Consider the following 24528-nt stretch of genomic DNA (forward strand, 5'->3'; position numbering starts at 1 on the left):
GTGAGTGGACTTTTAATATAAAACCCTTTCTTTCACAAATAAATAAAATCTTAAAATTCACAAGTATATACCCTGAAAGTTGATCCTTAGAAGTAAGTATATATGACAATAAACAGTTACCGAAATTGTCCCCAAACGTTTCAACCAATGAATATTACTGCCCTATTATTTCTATTGTTTACTTCCGTTTCTGAACTTCCGGAAAAGGCGTCGACACCCAAATATTTCTTTCCTTTTATTCTTTCCCAAAATCGGAAATAAACACGCAATTTCAATATATATATTCCAAAAACAGAATCGAAATGCGCAATGCAATGCAATGCAATAAATAACGTCAGTGTTATAATAAAACGACTGAAGCGATTTTTATATGTATATATATATATATAAGACAGGACCGGAACCTAACTTGAAAAAGAACGATTCTATAATCATTTTCGAATTTACAACAACATCGATATTCGTTTCGCGTTCCCAACCAAATTCCAAAGACATTTTTATAAAAAGGAAAACTGAAATAAATTTAGAAGAAAAAAATAATAAAAATCAAATCTATTCCAATAAGTTTGTTGTTTAATCTACATCAAGTAACATAACATTTTATACCTTAAAAGAACGGCCTTTTTCTAAATATAAAAGGGAAAATATTAAAACAAAAATAAATGATATCTTATTAATAAATAATTAGCATTTAATTAGTCTAAAAACAATCAAGGACTACTGCGCCATCCGCCATTGCTTTAGTGTCGTCTGCTAAACCTTACTCTTACCTCTCTCAGCCTGTGAGAATTCAACCAATCCCTATAGGGGTAGCTATCAGACGTCACTAAAGCAATGGCGGCGCAGTAGTCCTTGATTGTTTTTAAGACTAATTCAATGCTATTTATTATGCAATAAGATATCATTTATTTCTTTTAATATTTAATTCCTTTTATATTTAGAAAAAGTCCCTTCTTTTAAGGTGTAATCTTATGTTATCTGCCTTTTTTTCTTTAACCAAAACAAATAACATAGGAAACATTGTTTCACGTTGACTTTAATGTTTGGAAAATGCGAATTAAGATCGGGACGACGTGGAAGGACACAAAAGATATTTTGATCAAATTAAATTAAGTTTCTCTAAAACAATTTCGACTCACTTAAGGAAGACTGACTTTAACTTCATAATGGAAAAAACATTGCACTTTTAGTGACGTTTTTCCCCCCAAAAGCGTGAAAAGTTTCAAAGTCGCGAGACCTCCTATATTTGGGGTGATACTTCGTAGAAATAGAATGGAATTTAATGGCGTAACTCCGGTGATAAATTGGCGCGTCTTTTAGGGGACCATAGCTGCTGGCTTTAACACTACGTCGAGGGCAAACAAGAATTTGTTAAAGTCTCACTAGAATACACACTTCAAGCGATACAGAATTATTCTCCTCAGGGATTTATTTAATTTTAGAAGTAGGAATGGAGAATAGAGTAAGCTGGGCTCGCGTCATAGTCCCGGACCCCCTTCCACTGGACGGAGGGGTATGAAAGAAGAGGCGGGTCATAGCAAGCGACAGAGGTAAAAAGGAATTACGTATTTTTCGCCGCGTCCCCGTCAGCAACGTCATCAAAACGTAGTTCAAGTGAGCCAATAAGATAATTTAAACTTTTCGTTAAGTGTTGCAGGAAGGGGCTCTATACTGGGCTATGAAGTAAATACTAACCGTTCTCCATTCCCACTTTTAAAATTAAATCTATCCCTGTTCTCCTATAGTAGATTCCTCTACAAGAATGTTGTTTCTTCGTGTTTTAATAGTATTAAACTACTAGATTGTAGTAGAATAACACCACCAATCTAACTACGTGACTTAGGTGCATGCTCCGATATATAACAAGTTTTAAATTTTGGGCCGGGGGTCCCATTATCAGTTCTTATTTTCTCTCACGGTACGATTGAATAAATTCATGTTGTGAAATTTGGCACTTTAAATTGTCCGAGGCGGGAGTTAGGGGAGCTAGAGGTTAGGTCTCAACTGTCATTTAAGGAACGAATTTGTGAAACGACATCCCAAGCTGTATATACGCTTTCAGTTTAGTTTTGGGGAATTTATCTGCAGTAGGTCTCTTTGTCTATTAGTAATTGTTGAATTAAGATATAGTCAGGCCGGATCGCGAGTCATGTATACACTGCTTTTTACTTGACAACGCGCCTTATAACTTAATTCTCTCGAAGTGAATCCACTCCATCCACGGCAAATGTTTTACACGAATTCGGTTTTAAAAACAAATTTGGTAATTCGTTCAATTCGAACAAAACAGAAATTGGACAAAAATCACTTCAAATTACCTAAATAACACGTCACGGCTTGGTTTTTCCCAAAACTTCTCTACACACAGATCTTTCATTTCAAATTTCTTAACTCTTAACCCGGCCTGTTTATCAAACGACACCACGGCTTCGAGACAATTAAAATAAGCCTAAATTTCATTCCGACCGTGCCAAGTAGAGCCAAAAAAAAACCAAACCAAATTAAAAATTAAAGACAAACAAAGAGATATTGATTGCAGATACTATCTGGGAAATGAGAAGGAAATCATCCATCCAAAAAGGATGAGGAGATTGCATGAACAAAAGCTAATAACAGTAATAAGTCTTCTAATATCCGTTCGATATTTGAAGCAAATCAAAATACGAGCCCGAGTTTTCGCCAATTCAATCGAAAATTGATGAGCAATTAGAAGGGATAGGACGTCGGCGTCGGCGTTCGTTTTCACACGATCATACCTCGTTAATCATTATAGCTAGCCTAGTCATCCCTTAAAGGCGCGTTGCACATCATCCAACAGCGCATCGCCAAAAACCAAACGCCTTTTAGTCTAGAACAGCTCGGCGGTTGCGCCAACTTTACAGGAGGGAGTTTGCTATGCGGGAAAGCCCGCTCGCTCGTATACCAATATCTCTCGGGAATAACTGCTATAGGCTCGAAAAACGGAAGATTCACCCCCGCGTTGAAAGCGTGGCCCATTATTTAATAACGTCGCTGTGTGCCCAAGAATATACCACCGACATAGTTAAGTAACAAATGAATAATAAGTATGCCGACCTCAATAGACCCTTCCAGGGGAGAGGTCTGTCTTCTTGGGTTATTTCCATGGCGCCAAGAATCGCCGCTATACAGAGGAAGCGCGAGTAGGCTGTTGCCTCCCTCCCTCCCCCTTTTAGTGAACTCGGGCTCCATCTACCGTTGATTCTAGGCACCATAGAATTAACCTAACAGGGTGAACTCCCGCTTGTACGTTCTTAGTTTCTCCACGAACAAGAAAAGATTCGAATTTAAAAATTTCTGGGGATTCAATTACGATTCATTACTGCTAAAAATATTATATTGATAAATAATAATTCTCAAATTTGCATGGGTAATTAACTATTTGCTTTTAATTATCAATTATATACAAACCCTGGAGGATTCCATCTCCGTTAGGCAAGCCAGGTTGCAACTAAACTGCTTGTAGAAAACGAAGCTGGCTCGCCTATGGAGATTAAATCTAGCAGGTTTTTCTTATTGTTAATTAAAATCAAATCGTTAATTACCCAGCCAAATTTGAGGGTTATGAGTTATCAATTCCAGCATGGCAATTGAATTCCGAAAATTTTTACCTTCAATTATTAAATTTTCCAAATTTAATCTCGCGTATTTGAAGACTTTTGAATTTTTTGCAATATTTTTTCAATTTTTTTTTAATTAGCAAAAACATAAAATTAAAGGAAAGTGATTCACGTAGTGCCCAGTATGATATTTGCTTAATTATCAGGGCGAATTAAAAAACTTACTTATGTTTTAGTATTACTTATTATTTAACCATAGTTACAGCAGCTATGGGCGTGTAAGGGGTCATTTTTCTATTTCATCTCTCGTGTTATTTTTCTCTCAGCGCATTTTTGATAGTAAACTTGCTTATTTAGCTAATGGCTTATTACGATAATTAGTTTCTGTGTCGTAAATATTGCTTTTTTTATCCCATACCTACGAATATGTTTTTTTTTTCTGTTCTGTTTACAGGCAGTTTTGTTTTCTATGGAATCAAAATATGAGACATCACGTGACCATAGGGTCAAACATGACGTTTAGGCAAAAGCGTAAAAAGGCGCCCTCCAGGATATAAAAACTAAATAAAACCAAAAATACATATTTTCACTTACCAGAATTAGAAGGATGCGGAGAAATGAAATCCTGGCTCGAACTTCCACTGCTAAATCGGTCATAATGCCAAAAGTAATCTGAAATTATAATTAATAATTAAAATTAATTACGTATCATGAATTAAGAAAAAAATAATAAATAATAATAGTTATATAATATACAAATAAATATTTTAAAAAAATTTATTTTAATCAAATCAATTTGTCAAAGTGAACGGAGATTTTAATTTAATTTCACCAATTTCATTAATTAAATATCCCCGAGCGATTAAAGTTAATGTATTTATGGTTTTCACTCTGACAAAAACGTTAATTAGCCTATAGTTTCGAAAAAAAATGACATCAGATTCTCGCGGTATCGAACCCGGGCCCTACCGATCTCAAAGCTTCGAACACTTTTCAACAAATTTTATTAATTAAATTTATGAAACAGTTGGGTGGAAATATCCTAAGAATAATTAAATTTCACGTATTTTCTTTCGTATTCTTATAAAGAAACTGTTTCGACAAAACAATAGGCCCTAAGTCAAGGCCATTCACATAATTCAATCACACAATTTACACACACGCCTCAGGTCTTGGCCGCTAGACAATCGAATTTATTGGCAATTGTAGGCCTAGTCTTTCAAAAAGCAAAGAAGATGCACGGATTTCGTATTTTTCGATTCAAATTTAAATTTACGAATTATTACTAAAATATCCGCGAGCGATTAAGGTTAATGTATTTATGTATTTTCACTCTGACAAAACCGTTAATTATAGGACCTAGTTTCGAAAAAAAAGGACATCAGAATCACGCGTTATCGAACCGACGACCTCTCGCACTTTGTAACCAAAACTCTACCACGACGCCATCATTGCTAACTGTGTTATCTTAAACTATATGGAAGAATTTTGAATAATTTTTAATGTCAATTTCATTAAATAAATTTATGAAACGAGTTCGGAGTAATTAAATTTCACGTATTTTCATTCTAACAAAAAATAGTTTCGACAAAAGAGTGGTATCGAACCGAGGTTCCTTACGAAATTAGTTCACATAATTTTCAAGCACACGTCACATGACGTCAGACATGCTGGCTCGATGCCACTACCACCAATGGTAACTTGTAAGTAGGTACTAAATTGAACTCTATCGACAAATATTGTTTGAATGGAAAAATTTCGAATCAGCTAATAATTACGAGGCAAAATTAGATACACTTTTTCGAGTCAATTTCAATCAAATTTAAATTTACAAAAGGACCGGGACCATTTTCGAACGCCATCTACGTCTCTTAGTAAACCAATATCACCCTTTTTAAACCAAGGATGATAGGGGGTGGATACGAATTCTGTGAGAAATACGCGCCGTAACTTCGGACGCGATTGGGTCTGGTGGGACGCTAAAAATGGGGAAGGAATACTCGGGACGAAAGGCAGGTGGGCTACCTCAGAACTAGACCGTACTTAGCGCCATCGTATTGGCCTAATTTTGCATGCATATTGCCAAAGTTATTTTAAACTTTTTTCTCATAAATAAAACTTGCAATTGAAACATTTAATTTTATGTAGGGTTAATATTAAATAATTATTGTTTCGAAATTGTTCCTAAAATAATAGTGTACGTAGATGACGCTGCAATAGGGAAACGCCGGTAGGGATTTATTTGAACGCGCTGGGCGTCACCTATAGTTGTTACTTCCTATTTCAAGGGGGATTGAAGGGATTATAAGATCAAATATTTCATTAAATAATGTTTTTAACTTCAAACTATGGTGTAAAATGATCATTTTTATGCGAGAAAGAAGAAAAGGTTTAATAATCAATATAAGTTTTTTTAAACATAGTAAAATCATGTTTGGTTTCATTACAATGCGTTAGTAGTTAAATTCCATATTTTTCATCAAATGACTAATCTTTTCAATCGTCCTTGAAATAGGAAGTAACAACTATAGGTGACGCCCAGTGCGTTCAAATAAATCCCTACCGGCGTTTCCCTATTGCAGCGTCATCTACGTACACTATTATTTTTGGAACAATTTCGAAGCAATATTTATTAAATATTAACCCTACATAAAATTAAATGTTTCAATTGCAAGTTTTATTTATGAGAAAAAAGTTTAAAATAACTTTGGCAATATGCATGCAAAATTAGGCCAATACGATGGCGCTAAGTATGGTCTAGTTCTGAGGTAGCCCACCTGCCTTTCGTCCCGAGTATTCCTTCCCCATTTTTAGCGTCCCACCAGACCCAATCGCGTCCGAAGTTACGGCGCGTATTTCTCTCAGAATTCGTATCCACCCCCTATCATCCTTGTTTAAACTGACCATATGGCCAGTAGAGCCCTGCAAGCACTTCTATTAAATAAACTGGACATTGACCTAATAAAATGGTTAATCATGGAACATTTTTAGTAAATAAATTGGCCACAGGGACCTCCAATTCCAAGGTCTTTTATTTTCACTATTTTCAGAAAATAGACTCCTTCCATAAATTGTAACCATGAAAAAATACCCACCGTATAAATTCAAACAAACTAAAACAAAATAGGCCTTGTTTTGTTACCCGAGGTTTGACCCCCAAAGGTCAAATGATATTGCGGAGAACATTTGAGTCTGTCGATAATCTCGATAAAGAGAGATAGAGAGAGAGCTAAGAGGGAATTCCCCAAACAACCCCCTAGAGCTTGCTTGAAGAGATGTCCACGCGCGGCTAAATCGCCCGGAAGAAGTTTGTGGGACGCATTACATAGTAAAACCAGAGACAAATAGAAAATAACAGAAAGTAAGACAGTACGGACAGCACGTTGCCTTTGAGCCACCCCCCCCCCCTTCGTACACTAAAGGGGGCTAGAGAAATTTCCTTCCCCCACTTCTTAACTATAACCAACCGCATGGGCTTCAGGGTTGCCAATAATTTGTCACTCTATAGCATCTCTGGTTTGGAACTGAACTGAATGACCACTGACTCAAACAGAATACTACAAGTACTGCAATTTGTTGTAAATAGATAGGGGTGGAATTGCACGCGTCACAAATGACTGGCAACACTTGCCCAATTAACTATACCACCTCAAGTACACAGGCGAACTGAATTACATGTTTTTACCATTCAAGTTTGCAATTTACGAAATGTATGCCAAAGCCCAGAATACAACAAAAAGTCGAAACTATATTTTTGTTTTAGAACCGAAAAACGTAATAATAGGTCGAAGAAAGAAATTATGCTATACTTTCTGTTATTTTCTATTTGCTCTTGGTATAACCGAAGTTGGACCGATGTTTTGTTATAACCCAAGGAATGAAGATGAAGGCTAGGCCGGGCTAAGATCTCAATGGGAGTCGAACATTTCGATGGGGCTTTTTCTATACATTGACTTGACCCATTTGGCTCGTTTTTGCAGTGACCACGGACGCAATTGCCCGTTAGCGAATTGCGTATATATATCACGATCCTTAATGGATTTCTAAAACGTTTTTTATTGCCATTTTCTTAGATTGAACCTAATATGGAGCTTCTCCTTAGAAGTTAATAAATAAGCAGAGTTACGATTACGAAAATCTAAAACAGAACACTGATGTCTTATCAAAATTAACGACAGTATTATACCATCGCAATAGTACACTCAAAATCGTAGCGTAAACTAAAAAAATCTTCCAATTAATGAAAAAAACCTAATTAATCAATTTAACAGATTTGTATCTCCAAAATATTTTAATTTGATAATTTTTACAATCACAGAACCAAATTCATTGGTAACTGTTGTTTGTGCGGTGTTGACTTTGATTTCAGATAATTGTATACACTTTGATTATTTACTCCAAGTTGGTTTTCGTAAACATATATAGTTTTTGTTTTGACTTCTTTCTAAGGTCTAACTTTTGGGGAAGTTGCCGCTCCGATTGCCAAACATACGAGTTCTTGGGTCAGGAAATTGAATTGGTCCGTTTTCGCGAACAGTACAGCACAGTACAGTGCGCGGTGCGACGCCCGCTATGGGACTAATGGAGCAAAGTGGTCTCATGATCCAATCATTTTGTCGACCAGCAATGCGGTTAAGGGGTTTTTAACTGATTAATGTAGCGATTTAGGCCCCCGAAAAGAAATACCCGATTAGCAGAATCGATTCCTTCCAACGTCACGAGATGCTAGAAACTAAATTTCATTTGTTTTCCCTCGTCCCTATGAATGTGTTTTTCGCTAGACAGAGTTTAAGATAAATTGAGTCATTAAAAACGAAACGTAGCTCTAGACGTAATAAGATATTTCGAATTTGTCCTGCAGGAGATGAAATTAAAGTGCGGAAGTTACGTCTAGACCCCCTGGATTTTTAATTAAAGATCTCTTTTTATTAAACAATTGGCTTGTGCTATAAATTGAGCGAATAAATAAGTATACATAGTTTCAGACTATGAGGATTAATACCATTTACACCAGCCAGGAGGTGAGGCAACTTGGTAAGGCACTTTGTCTGCCAAGTAGGCTGCTGACTTCCCGCTGTAAATGGTATCAATCCTGCATGCTATTATAAAACTTGTATTAAACTAAAGAAATCGGTGATGTTTGGGAATGGAATTCACGGCCGTTTATAGCGTCACAGATTGGTACCAAGCCTTAATTTACAGACTCTATAGCCTTAGTGTGACGTCACCCATGCTATTTGCCCATAGAACCAACCAAAGCGGTACCAAACATGGTTGCCCACTACCAAAGGTAAGCCCGTGTCGTTTTACCTAGGCATGCACTGAAGTCACAACTGAGATAGCTCTATTTGAATGTTTTGTGATACCTAAACATATTCCATCATTCAAGGCAATTCAAGATGATTTATCTTTAACAAGAAATCCTTAGATTATCGCGGGAGTTTCCCGACATAACGGACCATTTCGACGGTAATAAAGGGTTAAGGCAACTCGCAGTATCGTGAGGTACATCGCGGAGTTTTACCTCAGTCCCATATATAGAAATGGTCCGCATCTTTTTCTGGGGATACGTCTTTCAACACGACTGACAAATTAGTGAACAAAACCCAAAAAAACCCGGCGCACGCGGCGTGTACTCTTGTACAGAGATAACAATCGCGGATAAGCCTGCAGTGTTAACCCAAAATCCGAACGGGATAGGTTCCCGGGACATAGTCTAGAACTCCGTGTTCTGAAAAAAATATATATCAAAGCTGTCACTCAAACCTATCTGATGACTGCAAGCCGGACAAAATTTAACCGAATTTACTCATAATTCACATGAATATTTGCATAAGTTTATAAGATAAGTAAGTTCGTAATGCTACTGAGAGACTTACAGCTCGAGCTAATTCGAGAACGACAAGCCTGAATTGAAGTCCTACACTCGGTGGTGGTTAATTTTGCAGCAAGGACGTCCATCTAGGTCCTATTTAGTCTGTATTACTAAGCCTTTGACAGCGCCCCAGTCACCACTCACGAGGCGTCCCTCGCTTTACCCTGAATATATGACTAGCTACCTCACTCACTTCATGACAAGCTCCAGTTTCTAAGTTACCAGTCACAAATCTATGGTGAACATATCTTATGAAATTATCATATTAGCCTTGCTTGCCTGATTAGGAAAAAATTTCAATTGTGATAATAAATATAAAGAAGTATTCAAGTAAGTTTTAAATAAATTATTTGTTCTGGGAAGCAGTGGAGGTACATTATCAAGTTCATCCCTTGTAGATTCTAGTTCAGGAGTTTCAGACACAATAAATGGGGGGGGGGGGTCCCAAAAGCCCCTCGTACCAGTTTAAGGGGAAATTGTCCTTTGTCCCGCGTTGAACGGAAGGTTGCCAGCTCTATAATAAATGAATATTTGACAAGGTGGGTGGAGTGTCAAGAAAGGAATTCTGTCTGAATTCAGGGAAGGCCCATAACATGAAATGATTTCGACGGTTACTATATACTACTATACCAAAAGTCGCTGTGTTCGCACCTATTTCCATGATAAATCATTTTAGCTTCTAAACAAATTGCCTTAAATTGCTTCCAAAAGTTGCTTTTCGCATCTATGACATGATTCGCAATGTATGATTTCCAATTTTTAATTGAAAAATGTCTGAATTAAACGATGAACAAAGTGTTTAACTCGGTTAATGTTATCTTAATTCCGTTCATCTATATAGAAGCTGTTCATTGGTTATAAATACCCTCAAATTTTGATTTAGAGTCGATATTGTTAAAATTAATCCTTTTTCGTAATTGCAACTAGCTCGTCCTTCACAAAATTTTTAAATTCAAAATATTGCAATACGGGTTTTTCCAATGTATTACCAACCCAAACCGCAATAAAAATATATATTGTTATTTGTGTCATTCAGATAAAAAAATTAATGAAATTTGTTTTTGTTTACAGTGAAATAAGTGAGGATTTCCTTCACTTTTGTAACGATGTTGAATTCCGCCGTCCCGATTAAGAATTACTTATAAATCAATTCAAATATCAAAGAAAAAACCCCGCCGCAGATTCTATAAACACTCCAATCGTCGTCTCTCAATATTTCTCCTTCTTAAAACTTAAGAGATATTTTACAAAAATTTCCGGAATGAATTAACGCCGACAGTTCTCGAAGTCAAGTGCATGCGTGTGTGGTTTTGTAAAAGTATATTAAATGATATCATTTTGAGGATATAGCACGTGCATGCACGATATGAGATATATATATATACATCCTACAAAAGGAACATTCGCGACCCATGACTTACTACGTATCACTGCATGCAGAAAGAAGGGACCTAGTCAAAATGAAACCCATGTTCCTCAATATAGTCTCTAAAATATCTGCCCCTTCAACTGAGACCCTTAATGCATGCATGGTTTTGTCTGAAATACTTAATTAGATCTAAACCACGTATCAAAACGATTACGGACGAGTGAGTGTTCAATTAACATTCAATTTCTCTTATCGTCAAACCCGCAATCATGAAGTTTCAATAAAAATTCATGAAATTGACTAATAATACGCATTCTAAATTAATCAAGGATAATCATAGCTCTAAATAAAAATAATATTTAATAAAAATAACACTCGACGTTATTAGAGTAACGTTTATATATTTAGATAAGGGTTAAGATAAAATAACAACATAATTAAACGGGACAATGTTTAATCCCAATTTAGTCAGGGTTAGAAACACTTTCTCTATATGGCCCGTTACACGAAGCCCACATTGACATTTCTAACTAAACATTATATCAGTTTGAGACGAGTAAATTAGGTGTAACAAGCCGTAACATGAAAATAACAAATTATTATTCGAGATAGGTATATCGCGTGTTTTTTTAATAAGCGAGGATGTCTCACCTGCCGAGGCTGCAGCGGCACCGGCTTCCGCCGCTCTAGCACCTAAAGCTTGATGTTCGTAACCCAACAAGGGCATAGAAGGCACAGGACCCATTCCGTGTACGGGCATATTGGCATGCATGAAAGCCGTGCCGAAATACACTCTTCCGTGTCCATGATCGGGAAAACTGCTGTTACCAAGAGCGGACGTCGTCGTCGAAGAAGACGTCGCGGGTACCGCCGCTCTACCGTTATACGGTAAGCCTTCCGAAACCCTAACGTGCGCCGGTGACGGTGAATTGTTAGTACTCTCACTGTTATTCGTAACATTATTGTTGTTATTATTATTATTGGTATTATTACCGAGACCTAATAGTTCGTGTATGGCAAAGGGTGATCTCTGCGGTAACGAAACGGGCGGTGGTACGGTAGGAGGACCCGTTCCGGTACTGGAAGCCGGTGTACCACCGGTGGTTAACGTCCGATGATGATCGTGTCCCCCTCCGTGTAGGAGGTTCATAACGGACACCATGGGTCCGAACGGGTTAAACCCGACCGGACCACCAAAGTCTAAACGTAAAGGCGTCAGATCCGACGTTGCTAACACCGTTGTGATAAACCGGAAGGCGACAATAAATCAACGAGAAACACGTCCATGGGTAGAGAAAATCACCAACGCGAATTTAAAACGTCGAAACTATTTAGTCTAAAGTAAGTTAAATCGTCGCGAGGACCCGAATCTTCGCGTTCCACGGACGAGATGTTTGTTTAACCGAATGTGTCTGTCAGTACACTCTCTCAGGTCCTGACTCCTGGTTCGAACATTTTGCCTCTCCGTTCTTGTTGGATTTCCATCCTCTTAGAAAGTACACGGAGTCCTACGTCAACCGTAGTCGGATCGTTTAGCGTTCCACGGTGAGATAGCGGCGTACCAAAACTTTGTCTCGCTCCCGCTAGGTTCCCAAGCCTCGAATACCTTCGACTGATAGCAAATTTTTCACTCCCCTTAACGGAGTCTTTCGACCCCCGTTTTCCAATTGGCTTCTCTGCCCTTCTTGGGTAGGAGGAGTAATGGCGAATTTATATAATGGTGTATTTAAAGGGCACGCCCCGAAGAGACCGTGACGTTTCGAGGGGGGTGGAGTCAATTTCTAACCTTTCCGTTGTAGATCCCTTTAAGCGTCTCGACGTCAGGGTTAATTTCAGGGTAAACGCGGTAACACGACAAATTTATATTTCCAGTTTATGATTGTAGATCTCGGCACGGCTCTCTACTTAGCGTCGTATTATAGTCTTTCAGTGCCATGAATTGCCTGAAAATTAACTGGGAATTTTCGGGGTGAACCAAGCCACTCAGAGTCTATCAATCGCTGTTTATATTGTTGAACATATGTTGCAACCACGTAGAAAGTCATTGATTGATTTAATTTAATAATTAAGTATTTGCACGAGGTATACCTAGGGTTAAGAGGTGTTTTTCAGCTTTTCTCACAATAATTTTGATAAACTTTAACATTAAATAGACCATTCCCGTAATTCCTACAGAGAAATAAACAGTGCAGGGTTATTTCACCCATGCCAAGAAGCACCGCTAGAGGCAGTGCGAGTCGGCTATAGCTAGCCTCGATCCCGCATGTACTGGAGTTGAGTCTTGGTACCAGGGAAGTAATTAACCTTACATGGCTATCTCGCACCCCCCCCCCTTGAGCGTTGGTTTCTCTTTGTGAGATAATATACACGACCATATTGGTGGGTTGAACGAGAGGTTGAAGTTAAAACCCATCAATATGGCTGCCTGAACTGAGGTAAGACTTATAGGATGGTCTTACCCAAATATTGAGGGTTGCCTATCCCCCTTTATTTACGTGGAAATGGTCCATTCGATCTGGCATGCAGTGTGGATTTAAGAGGTAGGGTATTTAGCCAAGAACTGAGAGACCCCACGCAGAAAAGCCAAAGTGAACGCCTACTTTTGTGGATATATTCCTAACCCGTTCCTCTCTCGAAACTCAAGGATTTCCGCGTACACAATCTCCACAAACAAATACATACAAACAACAAACAATTTCTACAAGCTACACGATCTCTAGCAATAACTGAATTTTAACATAATAAAATTGTTATACTATTGTATAGTCTCAGGGTCCAGACTAAATTTTTATATTGAAAATCCCTGACTTTTCCAACTTATCCCTGACCATTTTAAGTACGTGTTTACCAGAGCCCACTTCATGATAACACCTGCAACCCATGTTTAGCATTGCTCGAAGCAATCATGGCTTGATATACCAAACAAAATCCCTGACATATCCCTAACGTTTTAAGAAGCAAAACTTTAAATCCCTGACATATCCCCCTATTTTCTAAATCCCTGACTTATCCAGCTTCTGCACGAACCCTGTAATGTAGTCTCACCAATAAAACGGATATTAATAAATATACTTCGTTTTTGCTCCGAAATCGTTCGATTTTCAAGGAAGAATTACTTTTATCAGGAGCACGATAGTGAAATGGAAGGCGCCCTATGAGAAAGCTCTCTCTTATAACTTATCTTTTGAGTAACAAACGAACCATTTTTTGAAGTTTTTTCTTACTATATCTAGTTTCTGGGGGGATTTATTATGTTTTTCTACCGCCATACGCTCGGTTTAATGTTCACAACATTTCGCAAATACGCAAACAAGGCTCTTTATAGAATGAACGTTACATTTGTTATGGGGGGAACATTTACTATATGTATATACAGATTATTATATATCACTTTTTTGGGGGGGGGGCTGTTAAGGAACCGTTCTAAGGGGGTTCTTATTTTTCAAGAATTCGATGAAGCATGTGGGAAAATTCCTTCAGGATTTTATTTTTTATTTTTTTTTAAATATAAAAAAAGGGAAATTTTGTTTATCGAAATACTATATCATTTATGGCGTGTTATTTTGAGGTATCAGATCTAAGCTTAATGATCTAAGCTCGATGATTTAAAGAAATTTTGTTTTGGGGGTTTTGAATAAGGGCCCAATTTTGTTTTCCCGATTATGGTGATCATTAATTGTGTTACGTGGTAATTCTAAATTTTTAATTACAGCGTTACAATACAATATTTCTAAGCTATACACTTTGCGTTGCAGGTGAAAACGCCGTTTAAACATGCTACCTCAGTTGCGACGTCAGTGCCTAGGTAAAACGTCACGGGTTTAGCTTTGGCAGTAGGCGGCCATGTTTGGTATACCGCTTTGGTTATATGGGGCAAATATATAGCATGGGTGACGTCACACTAATGCTTCTGCATGCGGAGATAGCTCTATTAGGGCTTAACCTGTTCCAAAATAACCTGGATTTAAAATATACCCTCAAAGCGATACAGCTATACGAGAAGTTGGTTGAACTTCGCTGTACAGAGCGGTGCATGCATACATTAATTATTTTAAAACATAACAGTATATTAAAATTAACATCTGCTGCGGTTTTGGGAAACATCTGGGTTGGGTTTGCATACAGCAGCGATATCAGTGCAGTATTAATTGAAATAACCCATAAAAAAATAAATTCATTAAGTGATATATTTGATGTTCTTAAAACGTTGCCTAATTTTCTATAACGTGATATTAGAGTTGCTTAATTGATTTTCGAAAAATGTCCGGGTGTTTTAAGCGAGTTTAAACCGAAAATTTTTAATTGTTTTACAGTAACTTTCAAATTCACTAAATCGATGCCTAATTAGGGGTTAAATATTACGGGTCCCGAATATAACCTTCATTTAATAAATTATTATAGTATGAGTTCGCGGTGGTCCCAACGTCGAGGGTTAAGTAACTCAATCAAACCAGAACCTTCTACTGGTGTTAGTGATACTAAACAAACCCAGCACCCTTTCTCAAATAAAGATAAGATTAATTAAGCAAATTAATTAACGAATAAACTAATTACAGCCTTAATAACGGGAAGCTTTTGGCCGTGAACTATATGATCAAAAGTGGCCGAGTGTTTTTTTAGTCCCAGAAAACATCATCTCATTTTGTGAATCATGTTGATAAAAAAATGCACGTCTTAAAAAAGATTTAAAAATTGACAAAATTTACTTCATAAACCGGCTTAAACTTAAATTCCAAATAATCTTAGTTATCTTACAGTATAGTGGGAGTAACTTAATTAGTATTATCTGTGCCCTCGTGGTTTCTGACTCTTTCTTTTATCAAAGCATTTTCATTGGGTCAACTGATATTATCTGAGCCTTATTGTTTTCACCAAAAATAGGTAAATTAATTTTTTTCCCCCTAATAAAACTGAACTTTGAGTTATAAATTAACTATACGAACGAAAGGTTCCAATAACAAATGGCTGTGATTTCGAAATTTGAAAAAAATTCCGAGAGATAGGGAGAACTGTTTGACCTCTGACCTCACTCTTAATTCCCATATCGCTAAATTATAAAAACAGAATTAATAATCAAAGTCAAAAGACGATAAATCACTAACTAATTTCATTAAAGATTTAAAAAATACGAATGCATGCAAAATATATATCGCGATCACTAAAAACTGCTTTTAAATCGATTTGACTAGAAATTTGCTATAACAGGGTTGCCACGGAATTTTCAGAACCAAATTCCCTGACTTTTCCAGGTTTTACCTGACCTATTTCTGAAATTTTCCCTGACCTTTTTTAACCCGTAAGCGTAAATGTTTACAGCACGTTTTAAGTGCTTATAATTAAATAAACTCTCTACATTACGTTTTCCAATGTATTTGTTGCACCAAACTGATTAAGAAACATTTTAACTATAAATAACAGCCCGAGAGATTTTTTAAAAGGCATTTACTTTATAAAAACAATTCTAGACAGCATTTTTAAGGATTGCTCTAGAGTTCACTCTGTGTTAAGAGAGGATCAGGAGAAACTTTCATCACTCTTTCAATAAAGACTTATCCCCAGAAATTTTACCCAGTAAAATCAAATTCCCTGACTTTGCTGAAACATTTAAAATTCCCTGACTTTTCCCTGACCTTTTTCGGCCCATTTTTAAATTCCCTGACTTTTCCAGGTTTTCCTGGATTTCCAGGTACTGTGGCAACCCTGTATAAGCCCATTTCTTTTTTTATTTATTGCAAAAATGCCAACTAGGTATAAAATTTAAAATTGCTAGCCGTATTGGACAGATATAGGCGGTGCGTGTAAGTTCTATAAGGATTTGGTATTAGCCAATAAAAATCACAGGGCGCCAAATCAGAAAAGGCGGGAACCGAAGCCCTACAGAGTACAGACTGGATCTAGGAGGACAGATAAGGGCGGCCACTATTGCATTAGGATGTTATAAAGATAGAATTTTTTTTTGCTCCCGACACTCTTGTCAAATCCAACAACGTCAGCCAATATTGCCTCTAGATCAATAAATTTTTTTTCATATTAAATTTAAGTATAGGCCTATGGGAGTTTTTCATCGCAGCTCAGAAATAAATTGGGATCAAACATAAATTTTTATACAATAGCCCAATTTTCAATTTTCATTCAATTCTGGTTTTTTTAAATTAGAAATTATATAGCCCATCTGTTTTCCAATAACGCTCAAATTTTTATTTATTTATTATTATTTTTTTTTTGAGTATTAATGTTAAAACCTTTTAATTATATTTTAAATTCTTGCAACGTTACCTATACCTTCATTTAAAACTCTCTATATCTTTCAGGTTTATCATGGTTAAAATATTATACAGGGTGTTTCTGATAAGCCTAGCATAAATATAAATTAAGACTGCTGGGGATGTTCTTTGGGAAATCAATTTTGAGTCGAAAATGTAACTTCTATAAGTTCTATCTCCATTTTATTTACCCTAAGGGACACTGTTTTCGAGATTTATGATTTGATGGAGTGTTTTAGGGATGACCCCTTAATTAAATTAATAATTAACCATTGTCTAAATCAGTTTCTTAATTAATTAAATTTAAGGGGACATCCCTAAAATACTCCATCAAATCTTAACTCGAAAACAGTGTCCCTTGTGGCTAAAAATGGAGATAGAAATTATACATTTTCGTCTCAAAATTGATTTCCCAAAGAGCAAATCCCCCTTAACCTTAATTCATATTTACAGACTAAACAGAAACACCCTGTACATATCCATGTCAAAAAATACGGAAAAAAACGCTAGAAGTTGACTTTAAATTAAATTATATTTTATTAATTTAAATTTGCTTGTCAGCGCAATTGTAATCAAGTTATCATCATATTAAATAAGATGGAATGATGGAGTGACAGCATAATGGTTTTTTTTCTCTCATAACTGCAAATTATAAATTCAGCTGGTTGTTTATCCCAACGAGATTTTGTTTACGTATTCATCTCATATACCTTTAACTGCGGGATTTAAACAACACAATTTGAAATACGACCTCAAACGGCTCTAACGAGCTTTTAAATGGAATTTGGTCAGAAAATTACCTTTTAAATAAAATTTAATAATGACTCGTAATTAAAATTTAATAATGACTCGTAATTAAAATTTAATATCGACCTGAAATTAAATTTAATATTGACCTGAAATTAAATTTAATATTGACCTGAAATTAAATTTAATATTGACCTGAAATTCAATTTAATATCGACCTGAAATTAAATTTAAAATTTCCCTGAAATTAAATTTAATATTTCCCTAAAATTAAATTTAAAATTTCCCTGAAATTAAATTTAATATTTCCCTAAAATTAAATTTAAAATTTCCCTGAAGTTAAATTTAATATTTCCCTAAAATTAAATTTAAAATTTCCCTGAAATTAAATTTAATATTTCCCTGAAATTAAATTTAATATTTCCCTGAAATTAAATTTAATATTTCCCTGAAATTAAAATAATATTTCCCTGAAATTAAATTTAATATTTCCCTGAAATTAAAATAATATTTCCCTGAAATTAAATTTAATATTTCCCTGAAAGTGTGATATTATGAAGCAATTAAATTTTAGGAACGTCAATCAATTAAAATAAATGTTATATTTGCTACAAGAGATAAATTTGGTTTAATTGTGTAAAGAATAGTTTTTAATTGAAACATTTCATATGATTTAGCAATATCAATATTTGGTTTGAATATGTAAATACGGTTTTAATTGGCATTGATTTTTCATATTTGAGCAATGGAACTACGCACTATTTGTTCCTCAAATATAGAAATGTAAACTATAAAGTAGCCTTTATCACCTTGGACAAAATACTAACGTAATATAATAACCCCACTTCCGTAATCCGTACACGAGGATATTTAAAAAGTAACAGAACTTTCCAAGAAGAAAAAGAAAATATGTTTCAAGTATAAGGAGAAATGAATGCGGGGTTTATTGGCGCCAAACTTCTCATTGGTAACAGATGGACCATTTCAGTTTTACATTCTAAGTATACGTGATTTCAACTTTGAACTCTCTTTGACACGATCGAGATAAAAACAACAGCCCTATAATGTACTATTTCCGGTTCTGACATCGAACATCAAAAATATAACTGTCTTTTTCTATTTAATATGGCAACCCTGCAGGAGCTTATGAATTAAAAAAAAATTATTATCAAGCGAGAAAGTCGGGATTTTTGTCAAAATAATTACATAACTGAGGATATATGTTTTCAACAAAAACTAATTAGTATATCATTGTTAAAAATGGTCCTATACGGAAGATAAAGTAAATACTCGGCTTTTCATTCATTAACGCAATTAATATTAAGACAAACAAATACTTAGACATATTTGCGCTCGTATTCTTGTCCTCTAAAACCAAGAATTGTTCATGCTTTAAAAACAGCACGTGTTGGGCACGACGACGTACTTAACTTATCGTCATTCTCCAATTGGTTCGCATGAAGTCAAGTATATATTTCCACATAAGTTCATAAGATATGTTCATTCCATAAGTTTGTCAGACTGGTAACTTAGAAACTGGAGCTTGTCATGAAATGATAGAGGTAGGTCATAGATTCGAGGTAAAGCGACATACGCCAGGTGACTGGGTAGCTGTAAATGTATAATATTCTACCTCCATTTTGTTTACCTATAAGGGACACTGTTTTCAAGATTTATGACTTGATTTAAGTGTTTTAGGGATGACCCCTTAATTAAATTAATAATAAATCATTGTCTAAATCAGTTTCTTAATTAATTAAATTTAAGGGGTCATCCGTAAAATACTCCAATCAAATCTTAACTCGAAAACAGTGTCACTTATAGGACAAACAAAATGGAGAAAGAAATTATACAATTTCGACTCAAAGTTGATTTTCCAAAGAACTGTCATCCCCAAGGCTTAATTTATATTTACAAACCCATCAGAAACGCCCTGGTATAATTGAGAGCAAAAATAAATAAATAAAATACTAAAATAATTGGTTAACGGTAATGTCCATCTTTGGTGCAAATTACGCTACTCCATAAATCGGTATTACACCGTCGCGTCGCGCGATGAATTTTAGTAGATTATTTACGTTTAATGTCTTAATTATTTAAAAGATAATCTACTATTATTATTACACAATTCGAAATCGCGTTATCATCCGTATTTAGAGGAACAAATACATGAAAATGAAACCCTCAGTTCAGCAAAATAAAGAAATAGAGAGAGTAATTTTACAAATTATATTTGACGATTAGAAAAAGTAGCTCCTATTTTTAGCTCATAAACGGCGGGGCCCACCGTGCAGTTTATGTTTTTTTCCGCTCGCTCCAAATTATTCGCGCATTAGCACTCAAATCAGGGATAACACGAAAAGGGAAGATACCAACTTTTAAAACAGTGGGACGAAAAAAGTAGTTATTTTTTCAATAAGGGATTTTTGAGGCGCGGAGTACGACGGACGGCGCCAATTTCGCCGTCTATTTTGATGGACAGACCCGTGGGCGCCATCCAATATTTCGGGGGGGGGGGGGGGGAACTCGACGGTTCTTGGACGAAATAAATCTACGGGGATATACGTATAAAGAACTGTAATTATTATTATTAAATTTCTTATAGACTATGGTTCTAAGAAAGATAAGGGGGTGGGGTCGTCCAACTTCTTAATTTTAAATATTAAATATTGGATATTACAATAATCAGGGCTCTAGCGGAGTAATTAAACAAAATAGAAAAAATTATATGTCTTCTAGAGATGGGCCGATACCGATACATCGTTATCGGTTTAAACCGGTATCGGAGCATATATAGTGATGGGCCGATATTGATGTCATATCGGTACCGAAATTTGGCTAAACCGATATATCGGTATCGGTTTAAACACATGGTATCTCTAATGTCTCCATCCTACTTCTTATTGCACTTCCAATTTACAGTGTTATAAATCTGAAGTAACTCAAAGCTGTATATACTTTTTCCCTTATAAAATGATACAAAAAATGGGTACAACAATTAGAAGCCGTCCCTCATCAACGCTCTATAACCAACGATCACATTCCCCAAAGGCATAAAAACTTCTATGGTTAAATACGCCAATGGATCATCCTTACAACTGGACTGCTTGTTCAAAACTTGGCCTCCTCGGTTTTGGTTATATTTATTTTTGGGATAAAATTATGAAGAAACGAAAGGTGTTTCGCATGTCGGTCACATATATCCTTACAGAGGGGGCTGGGGGTTCGGGGGGGGGGGTTCGGGGTAATGTAACTCGATATCCCTTTTCAGAGACAAAAGAGAGAAAGTAAGCAATTTAATCTTCCACTATATGGTTTTAATGACTGCCCCGGTTTTAATGACTGTTTAATAAGAGGACATTATATCTAATATTTGCTCCGTGTATGGTACTTATTGTCTTTGCGGACGGGAATGGTCAGGAGATCAGCTATCATGACCCTTACCATAAGTGAATCATTAACTCTAATAAGTTAGAGGCGTTTAACCAGATCATACAGTTTTATTAAGCGGTTGGCTAGATAACATCCCTTCAGTATTGTTGAAAAGTTCAACAAGTTCTCAGTTGACTTTGGTTGCAAGCACTGGGACTCTGGGAGAATATGCAAAATACGCGCGTGGTCATTTTCTGGTCGAATGAGGGGAAATTCTACGAAAAGTATAGCTCGGCTTTATCCCCTAATTGCGTCATATTTCAGAATCCAATTAATACATAGATTTCAGACTAGGAGAATTAATACCATTTACACCAGGAGGTCAGGCTACTTGACGGACAAAGTGCAGTACCAAGTAACCTAGCCTCCCGGTGTAACTGGTATCAACACTCCTTGTCTGAAAAATATTTATTGAGGAGTAAGTTGACTGTTTGGGATTCTCTGATAGTGTTAATTGCTTAACTGCAGGGACGGTATGCCCCAAGCGAGCCGTTGGGACTGCTGCACACCCAATGGCAACCAAATAGCTCCGATGCCTTTACAACTTATAGGAGTAGATTATTTACTTATGTCAATGTATTTCCGAAACCTTTGTACATACACGTGCAATTATTTCGGTCGTATATGGGTGGGACCTAATGTTCTTTAGGCAAATTCGCTTTTAACGAACTATTTTAACTTTCGCGTATGTATGTACAACCTGGTAATTTGTAAAGGCAATCTTCTAATTACAAGCGGCTGATTGCAATTATCAAATGAAATATTAGAAACAAATACGGTATTTCATCAAAATTTTATAATAGCTATATAGCCGCGGCCACTGTCACGTAGCAGGCTGGTATAAGTGCGCCACAATCGAAATGACCCGGCAGCGGAAAGTTCATGCTGTGTAGTTAGTTGAATTCGTTCGGCAAAACGTCACACTTGCAATTACTTACGTTACTTATGATGTAGCGGTTGGTTTTTAGTCTCAATGTATTAAATTATAATGAGTGTAATTTTGGGTTAATACTTTTAAAACTATTATAAATAAACGTGACGTAGGAATTTGAGATACTAGACCGTACCGCTTTTAATAATGAACCTTGGTAAATTATCAAACTACGTAATAATTATAGGTCTAGTAGCATCATTTTTATTAATTTTTTTTTTCAATTCATGCTTTTATCTGTATTATGACCCAAAAAAAAATGTCAGTCGATTTTCTAAACTTTTCTAAAAATTCTCAACGTCAACGCAAAATAAGGAGGGAACACTCAAAATATTTGGACAAAGCGTGTCACGAGTGGGCCATCAAACTAAAACGTATTTTCATTGAACAAATATCATTCGACATTCGATTCTATTGAATCCAAAATCACAGAAGCCAGAAATAGATCAGATGGTTCGGGTCTAGCGCATTATCGGTTTAGCGAGCAGTTTAGTTAGAGACTTTTTCGTGGTTAAAGGAATGTACAACACCAAGAATCTCATCTGCGTGGGTTAGATCTACGGAATAGTGAGCGAAAATAACTCTTAAACAAGACGGCCAATGGCCACTTGACGCGTAATAACTTAAGTCGATTTGAGAGTTCAAAATGAAGAAACAAAATTATGATACCTTTAAAAATGTACACCTAGTTGAAAATTGTAAAAATGTTACCTCTTACTGAAAAATTCCCCTTCAAACTAACAAAATCATGATGCCTAACAATGCCTTCCATGTACAGTACTAAAACATCTTCTACTCCTAGTACAGAATAGGTCAAACCAATAGGTCATCGATGCTATGTGGTCTAAAAACTCCTAAAGCATAGTGCAATTGTAACAATTTTCAGTAATCGTAGCATTCTATCAAATTCCATTCCTATGAATTCTGCATGGAGTTATATTGTTGTCAACGCCTTGTCACAACGTCTTGAGGTACGGGCTGTACATACAAAACGGTCTGAATACAATGAAGAACTGGTAAAAGGCTCCCACGACCGTAGAATTGTACGAGCCCATTCCTCGGGGTCAAGAAAACCCCTTTTAACAGACGTGTAAAGTGTTATATTTGTTGTTGATAATCGAAATTGTTCGATATTGGGTATTTATTGAGTCGATATTATGTTATTAAACTATTTAATTTTTTCCCGTGGTAGTTTTTAGAGTTAGTAATTTAAGATGGTTTTACATTAAGTCACTATGGTTTTGCTCATGATTTGAGTATGTAAAGGTTAATGTTACTATCTTCACTAAGAGGTTTTAGGGGCAGTAAACATTCAAGGAGAGGAAAGGTCCATTTTAGTTGATTTACAACAGATACGTTGTTTTTCCGATTTTTCAAAACCCATATATGGTTTAACAAGATAGGCGAGAAAATAAAAATAATAATTGGCTTTGTCAGGCAAGGACTAATGATGTCTGAAGCTTTGTCAGAAAGGCAGCTTCGATCACGGACACCTTCGTGATCGCTCATAGACCGCCCCTAATTTCGAGCCCCCCACGACACACACCGTCCTAACGCGGGGCCCCGGCGCTTCATACTTTCTTCTTACTGCCCTCATTAGTTTCGACGATGTTCCGAAAATTGGGCTCCCTTCCTTTCTAGTTGGCGCGTTTATACGGACCCTGGCACTGGGCAGGGGGGTATGGATGGAGTGTTAGACATTTGGCGGGGAAACCTCGTTAAAAATAGCGCGAAGAAATCGTGCACGTGGTGGATTCACTCAAATGATAAGTTTTTATCAAATTAAAAGGTCACCCCGTTGATATAACGCGTAGTACTTTAAAATGAAAAGCCTTCGCGATTTACTCAAAAATATTCATGAATAAATTGGCTTAACCTGAATAAATCAACCTTGGAAATCATAAAATTATTATATGGTGGCGCCATCTATTTTAAATTCGATAAAACAAATTCAACCCAACGCAAAATATTCTATTTTTTATTAAAGTAAGTTAGGTCTACTTACCGAATTTAGACAGATAGTTACTTCGTATATTCTACTTTTAGTTCTTTTATTTATATCCTTTGATGAACTTTCATTAATTATTATTAATTTCTTTTTTACTAAGAGATTTTCCATAGTCTCTTAGAAGTGCCACGGATCCATATAAATGTCGCCTAAAAACGATGATTCAAGCTTTCATAGTCTATTCCAGTTCTTATTTTTTTCGCGTATTTCCTCATATGAACTGCTTAAGAATGTTTTTTCAATGTTTTCCATTTCACATTGATTTTTTGCACAGTGTTTATGAGGGCTGTTGAAGTTAAGAGCATTATAAAGAGAGTTAAAAGTT

At 36.0% G+C, this 24528-nt stretch overlaps 1 protein-coding gene across 3 annotated transcripts in view; it reads right to left on the reverse strand.

Annotated features, from left to right (window-relative positions):
- Positions 1–12677, reverse strand: part of LOC149654738 (uncharacterized) — a 48616-nt gene extending 35939 nt beyond the window's left edge. The window contains exons 1-2 of one of the 3 annotated variants that reach the window (XM_089846362.1): positions 11474–12677; positions 4173–4250 (exon numbers count right to left, since the gene is read on the reverse strand). In XM_089846362.1, the coding sequence (XP_089702488.1) occupies positions 4173–4250; positions 11474–11984 (589 nt within the window). In that variant the 5' untranslated portion in view covers positions 11985–12677. The remainder of the gene's footprint in view (positions 1–4172; positions 4251–11473) is intronic. The other 2 variants (XM_089846361.1, XM_089846364.1) reach the window with 2 other exon arrangements.
- Positions 12678–24528: the final 11851 nt, after the last annotated feature.

This window comes from Phalangium opilio, unplaced genomic scaffold (assembly GCF_054372755.1).
Source record: "Phalangium opilio isolate 3A_F unplaced genomic scaffold, DU_Popi_V2 ptg000079l_1, whole genome shotgun sequence".
In the NCBI taxonomy this organism is placed as follows: Eukaryota; Metazoa; Arthropoda; class Arachnida; order Opiliones; family Phalangiidae; genus Phalangium; species Phalangium opilio.